The following is a 10,094-nucleotide window of genomic DNA, read 5'->3' as shown; positions in this document are numbered from 1 at the left end:
ACGCATCTCCTATCACTGGTGCCATTAAAAATTTCGATAGAATGAACTCGATCTTTTCATCTCCTACCTCAAAAGTCAGCTTCCCTTTCTTAACATCTATTATAGCTCCGACGGTCGATAGGAATGGTCTGCCTAGGAGGATTAGGATGTCATCATCCTCTTTGATATCCATTACTAAGAAATCGGTCGGAATGTATAACTGACCAATTTTGACAGGTATGTCTTCTAAAATACCCATAGGATATTTGACAGATCTATCAGCTAGTTGTAATGACATCTTAGTAGGTTGAAGTTCTCCTAATTATAATCTTTTACAGACAGCCAAAGGCATCAGACTTACGCTTGCTCCTAGGTCTAAAAATGCTTTGTCTATCATATGATTTCCTAGGATGCAAGGGATAGAAAAACTTCCAGGATCTTTGTCTTTCTTGGCAAGTTTATTCTTGGATATGGAATGACATTCTAAAGGTTTGGGATCGTCGAGTCGCCGTTTGTTAGACAGAATATCCTTCAAGAACTTAACATACGATGGTATCTGGGTTATTGCCTCGGTAAAAGGGATTTCTACCTGGAGTTTCTCTATTACCTTAAGGAACTTTTGGAATTGGTTTTCTGTTTTGGTGTTTTTCAACCTTTGTGGAAATGGAATAGGTGGCTTGTAAGGTTGTGGTGTGCGATTCTCTACCTCTGGTTTTGGTTGCTTTTCGGGTTTCTCTGGTTCCTCAACCTGGTCCTTTGGTTCAGCATCTTCCTTAGGTTTTTCTAATGTGCATAGGTTGGGATTTCTAGGTCCTTCATAAGCGGTTCCACTTCTCAGGGTGATAGAATTCGCTATTCCTTTGGGATTAGTGATCAGTCACCAGTTGCGTTAGTATTTCACCATTTAAAAAGCAGAAATTCAGGTAAAACTGTCTGATTTAGCACATGATTTTAAGTTATTCGAGTCGTATTATGTCAAAGTATATTTTGTTCAAAGCAATCTCTTTCTGTTCCTTTTTACGCTCATTTGGTATAGTTGTGTTGGTTTCAAGCTCGAGAGTATGGATGTCAAAAACAGGATCACGGAACTAGGCCAGGCAAGTGGCGAAAGTGGAAAATCTGAGACAAGAAGAACCATACGCGTATGACACTACTGATACGCGTATGGATCAACGGAGTGGCGCCCTCATACGCGTTCAGAGATTCTCAAGGCAAAAAATGGTTCTGCTCATACGCGTATGGGGTTGTCATACGCGTATGTACTTGTCCTATACGCGTCCCATACGCCCTCTAGCAATTTTAGTGCAAAAAAACAATCCTGCCCATACGCGTATGAGTCTGCGCCATACGCGTATGGAGGCCCAATTTGGCTGAAAAGCCCAAGCTGCACTATTTAGCCGGAAAAATGTTATTTTTCACGGGCGGACGATTTTTGAGGACAAAAAACACATCTGAAGAGTTGGAGAACTCAGAATTTGGCAAGGGTTTCACATCATTCAAGAGTCTACACAATTGAAGATTTATTCCTCGACAGATTTTGTAATGACAACAATTCTTTTCATTGTTTTATTTTTAATTATGAGTAGCTAAACCCCCTATTGCTAAGGGGGGTGACCCTGATTCTGAATGTAATAAATTCGACCTTGTTAATGCAGTAATCTTGTTATTCAGTGTTAAATTGATTTGTTCTTATTGTCGTTCTTAATGCTTAACCCATAGGAAAAACGAATTATGAGTTTTTATAAATAATTCAGCTGGGCAGCCATTGTTTATCGACCTGAATAAGAACTTTTGATAATAAATATCACCTAGGACTAGATATATTTTATCTTAACCGGAAAATTCTCGATATTTGAATGCTTGATCACAACCGTAATTGACTATGGACATAGAAATTAGGGTGTGTGTTCAAAGATCTTCTCACTAAGGATTTAGGAGTAGATTCTCTAGACAACCGGAAATCAATTGTTGTGAATTATATTATTGCACTGATAAGTCGAAATTATTGCATGCAGAATCATTCACCTACCCCTAGCATACTACTCATATCTGTTACTCGTTTAACTATTTTACTCGCTCTTTCTAAATTGCATATTTTAGTCATATTTTTACCAACCAAACCAATTACCAGAGATCTTTTGTTTAATTGAAATCATCTTTCAACTCTATGTCCTCAAGCAGTCCTTGAGATCGACATTCAGATAAAACTCCTTTTATCACTACAATAGGCAAAAATAGTACACTTGCTATTTTCCTATCAATTAGGTTGGATTTGTCCAGGGAATTGTCCTCCAGGTACAACTTGCGCAGAGGTGGTTTGGGCTACTTGTGAAATTTGGGTCTCAAGCATTTTGGTGTGGGTCATCATCTAGTCAAACTTGGTTGCCAGTTGAGTAACTAATTCGTTTGTGCGAATGTGTTGATTCCTAAACTCCTTGTTTTGCTGAGTTTGATTCTGAATAAAGGTCTCTATGGTTTCTTTAAGGTTTGGTATTAGTGGCACAACTTTCATAGGTTGGTTCTGCTTTTGTGTTTGGAATCCTTGGGGTCTCGAAGATTTGGAGTTTTGTACGGGGTTATTGTTTTTGTAAGAGAAATTTGGGTGGTTTCTCCATCCAGGATTGTAGGTATTCGAGAAAGGGCTCCTTTGGGTATAATTGACTTGGTCTGAGCTAGAGTCGTTCAAAAGGTTACAGTCAATGGTTTGATGTCCTTGAGTTCCATAGAGTTCGCACTCCGATTGGATTGCTGCCACTGTGGTAGGGTTTTGAGACATGTTCTCGACTTTCAATGCCAAGGCGTCCATCTTAGCATTCATCATGTCCATGCAAATTATCTCATGCTTTCCTCCATGGCTCTCCTTTTTCTATACCGTCGCTCGTTCTATTCCCCACTAGGCGTGGTTTTGGGCCATGTCCTCTATCAGGGCACAAGCCTCGGGGTAAGGTTTGTTCATCAACGCTCCACCAGCGGCAGCGTCAATGGACATCTTTGTGTTGTAATGGAGTCCATTATAGAAGGTGTGTATGATTAGCCATTGCTCCAGGCCATGGTGTGGACAGGCTCTCAAAAGCTCTTTATATCTTTCCCAGGCATAAAAAGTGACTCGCCTTGGTTTTGAGTGAAACTAGTGATCAGGTTCCTAAGGACAGCGGTCTTACTTGGTGGGAAATATCTGGCAAGAAAGGCTCTCCTAAGGTCTTCCCAAGTCTTTATTGAGTTGGCCGGAAGGGCGTCTAACCAGTCATGGGCTTTACCTCTAAGGGAAAAAGGAAACAATCTTAAGCGGATGGCTTCGGGTGTGGCTCCATTTTCCATAAGGGTATCAGCTAACTAGATAGACACTTTTAGGTGTTGATTCGGGTTCTCTGTAGTGAGACCAGCGAATTAGTTTTGTTGTTCTAGTTGTAGTAATGAGGGCTTAAGTTCGAAATTGTTGGTTGTTATAGCGGGGTTTACTATACTAGAACTAGGCTCCTCATTAGATGGTTGAGCAAACTCTTTAAGCGGTCTTTGGTTACGGTCTTTGGACATAGCTTTCCTTAACTTAAGGATAAACAGACGTGCTCGGGCGTAACTTTCGGGTTCCACTAAAGGGTTTAATAGATTACCGGTGCTACGATTTCTATGCATCTACCTGCTAGAATAGCCTTAGTCTAAACAGGATAACAATAGGGTACGAAATTTGACGAAGTTGGTCCCCGGCAACAACGCCAGAAACTTGATGGGTCTGGTACGTATAGCCTAAATATAGAACTGCAAGTGCACAGTGAAAAAGCAACTGAAGTGCTTGAAAAGAGAGTTGAGGAAGAAGATACACTGCTTCAAATGGATTTTGAAATCTTGGAAAACAAAACACAACCTGCAGAAGAAGTGGTATTGAAACATGTGGTGAAGGAAAAGCCCACTGAGCCAAAACCCATAATAAAGCTCCCATTTTCACAAAGGAACAAGAAGTAGAAGCAGGACGAGAAAAACTTTCAGAAGTTTGTAGAAATGTTCAGGAAGTTGGAAATCAACATGCCATTCTCTGAGGCACTGGAGCAGATGCCTATTTATGCCAAATTCATGAAGGACATCATATCCAAGAAGCGCACCACTGACACTGACTCTGTTATACTAACTGAAACTTGTAGTGCTATTTTGCAGGGTATGAAAATTCCAGTGAAGAAGCCAGATAGAGGCTCGGTTACTATTCTGTGCACCATCGGAGATAGGTCCTTTAAAAGGGCTCTGATTGATTTGGGGGCTAGTGTGAGCCTTATGCCTTTGTCCATCTACAGGAAACTCGGGATCGAAGGAGTTCAAGACACCAGAATGACACTTCAATTTGCCGATCACTCGGTGAAGAAACCATTTGGGATTGTTGAAGATGTTTTGGTTAAAGTTGATAAATTTGTTTTTCCTGTTGATTTTGTAATTTTGGAAATGCCAGAAGACGAGGAGATACCTCTGATTCTGGGTAGACCATTTTTAGAGACAAGTAGATGTATGATAGACATTGAGAATGGTACCATGACTCTTAAGGTTTATGATGAGGAGCTGAAAATTAATGTGAGAAACACTATGAAGCACAAAGAGGATATAGGTACAAATCACTCAGTGGAAGTGATTAATCAGATAGTAGCCGACAACATTCAGAGTAGTTTCCCAGAATCATAGTTAGAAAGAGTTATGTGCTTGTCAACTGGAGAGATTGAGGACAGTGATAATGAGAAGGAAAAAGAAATTCTTGCTCTACTAGATGCACAACCACCTTGGTTGAAATCTAAACCACACCGGTGGGAGGATTTAAAAGGTTCACAAGAAACAAAAACTGAAAAGGGAAACAAAATAGGTACAAGTTCTGAGTTAAAACAACTACCTATTAATCTTAAATATGTTTTTCTAGAATCTGGAGAAAAATGTCCTGCTATTATCAATTCTGAGTTAAATGAAAAAGATGAAGAAAAGTTGATACGGGTACTTAAGAGGCACAGGAGTGCTATTGGTTGGACTATCAAGGATATAAAAGGAATTAGCCCCATGGTATGCATGCATAAAATGTGGTTCCGAAGAAAGGGGGAACCACAGTGGTCTTGAATGAAAAAAATGAACTGATTCCAACTCGCACAGTAACAGGGTGGCAAGTATGCATTGATTATAGAAGACTCAACACTGCGACAAGGAAGGATCATTTTCCTCTTCCTTTTATTGATCAGATGTTAGAGAGACTTGCAGGTTATGAGTATTACTGTTTTCTGGATGGATATTCGGGGTACATTCAGATTGCTGTAGCCCCAGAAGATCAGGAGAAGACTACATTCACATGCCCTTATGGTATTTTTGCTTACAGACGGATGCCATTTGGGTTATCCAATGCCCCGGTCACTTCTCAGAGATGTATGACATCATATTCGCCGACATGCTTGAAAAGCATATGGAGGTGTTTATGGATGATTTTTCTGTTTTTGGTTCTTCTTTTGATATGTGTTTAGCTAACTTATCTCTTATTTTGAAAAGATGTCAGGAAACTAAACTTATTCTCAATTGGGAGAAATGCCATTTTATGGTGCAGGAAGGTATCGTGCTTGGCCACAAGATTTCCCATAATTGAATTGATGTGGACAAAGCCAAAGTGGAGGTGATAGCTAATCTTCCACCCCCTGTGAATAAAAAGGGGATAAGGAGTTTTTTAGGACATGCAGGCTTCTATCGCAGGTTTATAAAAGACTTCTCAAAAGTGGCCAAACCATTAACTGATTTGCTTGTCAAAGACAAGCCCTTTAATTTTGTTAATAATTGTTTAGCAGCTTTTGAGACTTTAAAGAGTAAGTTAAGTACTGCACCTGTTGTAATAGCCACCGATTGGTCGTTACCTTTTGAAATAATGTGTGATGCAAGTGACATTGCTGTGGGGGCTGTTTTGGGACAAAGAAAGGACAAATTAAGGAAACTGAAGGGGAACATCCAATCCAAGACACATTTGCTGATGAGAGAAACCTAGCTGTGACTGGAACCCCATGGTTTGCTGACTATGCAAACTACTTGGTAGGTGGAGTTATACTTGATGATTTTAGTGCTAACAAAAAGAAAAAGTATCTTTATTATTGCAGGTTTTATTTGTGGGATGACCCATTCCTATACAAAAGGGGAGTGGATGGCCTAATCAGAGGATGTGTTACCAAAGAGGAGCAGAGAGATATACTGAAGGCTTGTCACGATTCCGAGTATGGAGGACACTTTAGTGGAGAAAGAACAGCGGCAAAAGTCCTCCAATCCGGGTTTTATTGGCCTACTCTATTCAAGGATGCCCACTACTTAGTCCGAGAATGTGACAGATGCCAAAGAACAGGTAACATCACAAGGAGAAACCAGATGCCACAGAATTCCATGTTGGAGGTAGAACTATTTAATGTGTGGGGTATTGATTTTATGGGATCGTTTCCACCATCATTCAGAAAGAATTACATTTTGGTGGCGGTCGATTATGTGTCCAAGTGGGTAGAAGCTGTAGCATTAGCCACAAATGATGCTAAAGTAGTTGTGAGTTTTCTCAGACACAATATCTTTTCCCGGTTTGGGGTACCAAGAGCTTTGATTAGTGATGAAGGCACTCACTTTCTGAATAAGCTTACGGAGAATTTGTTAAAAAAGTACAATGTGAATCACAAAATTGCAACACCTTATCACCCTCAGACGAGTGGACAGGTGGAAGTCTCTAACAGGCAGATCAAGCAGATATTGGAAAAGACTGTTAATGCTTCTAGGAAAGTCTGGGCGGTGAAATTGGATGAAGCGCTCTGGCTTACAGGACAGCATTCAAAACACCTATAGGAATGTCTCCTTATCAGCTTGTTTATGGTAAAGCTTGCCATTTGCCGCTCGAACTCGAGCACAAGGCATTTTGGGCCACCAAATTCTTAAATCTCGATTCCAAAAATGCTGATGGTTCCCGAATTCTCCAACTCCATGAGTTAGAAGAATTTAGGAACTATGCTTATAAGAATGCCAAAATATATAAAGAAAACACAAAAAAATGGCATGATCAGAGGATCGAGAAGAAAGAATTTTGGGAAGGGCAGTTTGTTTTATTGTTCAACTCCAGGTTGAAGCTATTCCCTGGGAAGTTAAAGTCAAGGTGGTCTGTGTAAGAACAAGCATACAATCACAAATGAGTTTTTGATTCATGGCAAACATCACAAGCAACCAAATACAAGAGCACAAGTGAATGACTCCAAGAAAATGAAGTTTTGATCATCCTTGCATCTGTCAGGTCGACCTAGTTCACAATCAGTCGACCCAAACTGAAGCAAAAATTGCATACTTCTGTTAGGTCGACCCAGAGCTCCAGCAGGTCGACTCAAAGTGAAGAAAAAACAACTTGTCTCTGTTAGGTCTACTCATCCTCTATCCCAGGTCGACCTAAACTGAAGAAAAGCCTCATGAAGGAAATTTAACTGTTTTAGGTCGACCTAAGCAACCAATAGGTCGACTCAACTGGAAGCAATTACAACTTGGCCAAATCTACCTCTGTTAGGTCGACCCAACCAACAAAGTAGGTCGACCTACCTGCTCAAAACCTGCCAAAATTCTGTGTTTTCCTGATACACAGAGCCTGCTCCTTGATATATTCTTTTCTGTCATTTATTGCAAATTTACACCAACAACTGAAAGATACACAAAGGCTTCTCATCTTCGATCATCGACACAACTCCAACACAACTACACACAATCATTTTTGCGTTGAGGGTTTGCGTTTAAGATCGATAACGTCCATGGAACGGAATTGAAGATTCCTAGTGGGTGAAGATTTGTTGGGTTTTGGTGAATAAAATCTGCGGATTTTGTCCTCCAAGATTGGTGAATTTTGGGGGTTTTTATCAAGAGGCTTTATCAAAGATTCAGCTGAGTGTGAAGATTGAAGAACAAGGGTTCAAGGAATTCAATACACTGCAGCAAGGAAATCAAAGTGAAGCTCTTGGGAGACCTTGATCTGGCTCAAGATTAAGGGGGAAAAAGATTCAAAGGATCAACATAATTGGTTTATCGTTTATCGCTTTGTTATCTTCTTTGTATAAACTGTTTTCAATAATAATGAAAGACATCCCAATTCCCGTTTGGAATTGGGGGCAGATGTAGTCATAGCGAGGACGATCGACGAACTGCCTGAACAAATATCGTGTTGTTATCGCTTTATCTTTTCATTTACGTTTTGTTCGTAGTTGGTTATAATTGCAAATTGATCAACGATTCAAGTGTTAAAATTGTGTATTAAGAATCTTCGTAAACATCACAATTCACCACATATTGAATTACAATCAATTTGAATATTATCACCAAGTGTTTGTGCTTTTGCTTCATCCATTATCAAAGCATTGCAAACCAAGTTTATCAAATCAGAAGTTAGTAGTTTTTCATTAGAGCAACGAATTGATTCAATAACCTATCCTTTCATTGTTAATCCCAATCATTTTGTGGTTTTATCACATATACAAACTTTTCAATAGCGGTCCGAAATAGACGCAAGTCGATCCTGAACCGCTTTCGCTTAAGTTTGAAATAATTCCGAAAAACTCTGAGAGATCTATTCACCCCCCTCTAGATCCTTAGGCCTAGCGTCTAACAAGTGGCATCAAGAGCTCTGGTTTATTCCGTGCTACGTGAAACACTTATTGGAAAGATGGCTTCCGGACCTAAAGGGGCTCACAATAGAGCTCCAGTTTTCAACGGTGAAAACTATGGCTATTGGAAGGATTGTATGTGCGTTCATATCAATGCCATTGATAGGAACATCTGGACGGCAATTGTCAATGGTCCCTTTCAGATCACCATGACAAATGCAGCTGGTGCCATTGTTCCAAAACCAGAAAATACTTGGGATGCTGAAGATGAAAAGAGATATGGATATGATTGGAAAGCGAGAAACATTCTAATCTCAGCTCTAGGAGTTGATGAATACTATCGTGTTTCCCATTGTAGATCCGCTAAAGCTATGTGGGACACATTGCAAGTTGCCCATGAGGGAACGGATGATGTCAAACTAGTTAGAATCAATACGCTAACTCAAGAGTTCGAACTCTTTCACATGGAAGATGGTGAATCCATCGAAAACATGCAAAAGAGATTCGTACATTTGAAAAATCGTTTAAATTCTCTTGATAGACCTGTTTCCAATGCAGTTGCTACTAACAAAATCTTGAGATGTTTGAACAGGGAATGGCAACCCAAGGTTACGGCAATAAAGGAAGAAAATGATCTAAATACCTTAGACATCACCACTCTCTTTGGTAAACTAGAAGAACATGAACAACATCTTAAATGCCTTGACATGCATGAGAAAAGGGCAAAGAAAGATAAGAACATGGAGAAAGAGGTAGAGAAGAAGTCAATAGCTCTAAAAGCTTCAAACTCCAAGACCTCAAAGCAAGAGCTAGAGGATAGTGATACAAGTGATGATGAAGACTCCGATGATGAGGAAATGGGACTGTTTGTGCAAAGATACAACAAATACCTAAAGAAAAATGGAGCAAAACATTCCGACAAAGGCTTGATCAACTATAGAAAGCAATCAAACAAGTTCAAACAAGATGAGAATAACAAAGGAAAAATCAAAGGTCCTTGCTTCAATTGTGGCAAAGTCGGTCATTACAAACCGGATTGTCCATACCTTAAGAAGGAGAAAGAGAAGAACCAAAGCAAAGGTCACAACAAAGCTAGAAGAGCCTACATAGCATGGGAAAGTGATTCATCTAGTGAAACTCATCAAGCGATGAAGAAGAATCGACAAACTTATGTCTTATGGCTCATCAACACAAGAAAAAGAAACATGTATGTTATCTTAAACCTGAACTTGTAGATAAAGTATCTCATTCTCAATTAAAACTTGCTTTTGAAGAATTGCATAGAGACGCAATTGAAGCTTTCAAACCTTTGGCCTCAAATAAGAAAATCTTTTCATATCTTGAATCAAAAGTTGAGAAAACCGAAAAGGATATGGAAGCTTTAAAACAATCTATGCTAGATATTCAAAAAGATAAAGTTGAGATAGATCCTACATCATGGTTTGGTTGTGAGACATGTCATATTTGGAAAAAAGAAGTAAGAGATCTAAAAGCCAAATTAAACAAGGCTCT

The 10,094-nt window shown here is 39.5% G+C and overlaps 2 protein-coding genes across 2 annotated transcripts; one reads left to right on the top strand and one right to left on the bottom strand.

Annotated features, from left to right (window-relative positions):
* Window positions 1–301: 301 nt before the first annotated feature.
* On the bottom strand, window positions 302–3,513 carry LOC131659341 (uncharacterized). The gene is made up of 2 exons (XM_058928548.1): window positions 3,444–3,513; window positions 302–837 (listed from the first exon to the last, which is right to left on the bottom strand). Exons 1-2 carry the CDS (start codon window positions 3,511–3,513, stop codon window positions 302–304), a joined length of 606 nt encoding a protein of 201 aa, XP_058784531.1.
* A 486-nt stretch (window positions 3,514–3,999) lies between these two features.
* Window positions 4,000–4,641, top strand: LOC131659340 (uncharacterized). The gene has a single exon (XM_058928547.1). It carries the CDS (start codon window positions 4,000–4,002, stop codon window positions 4,639–4,641), a length of 642 nt encoding a protein of 213 aa, XP_058784530.1.
* The last annotated feature ends 5,453 nt before the right edge of the window (window positions 4,642–10,094 follow it).

Source organism: Vicia villosa, linkage group LG3 (genome assembly GCF_029867415.1).
Source record: "Vicia villosa cultivar HV-30 ecotype Madison, WI linkage group LG3, Vvil1.0, whole genome shotgun sequence".
Taxonomy (NCBI): Eukaryota; Viridiplantae; Streptophyta; class Magnoliopsida; order Fabales; family Fabaceae; genus Vicia; species Vicia villosa.
Note: the sequence above shows the minus strand (reverse complement) of the source record. Positions and strands in the feature narration are given on the sequence as shown.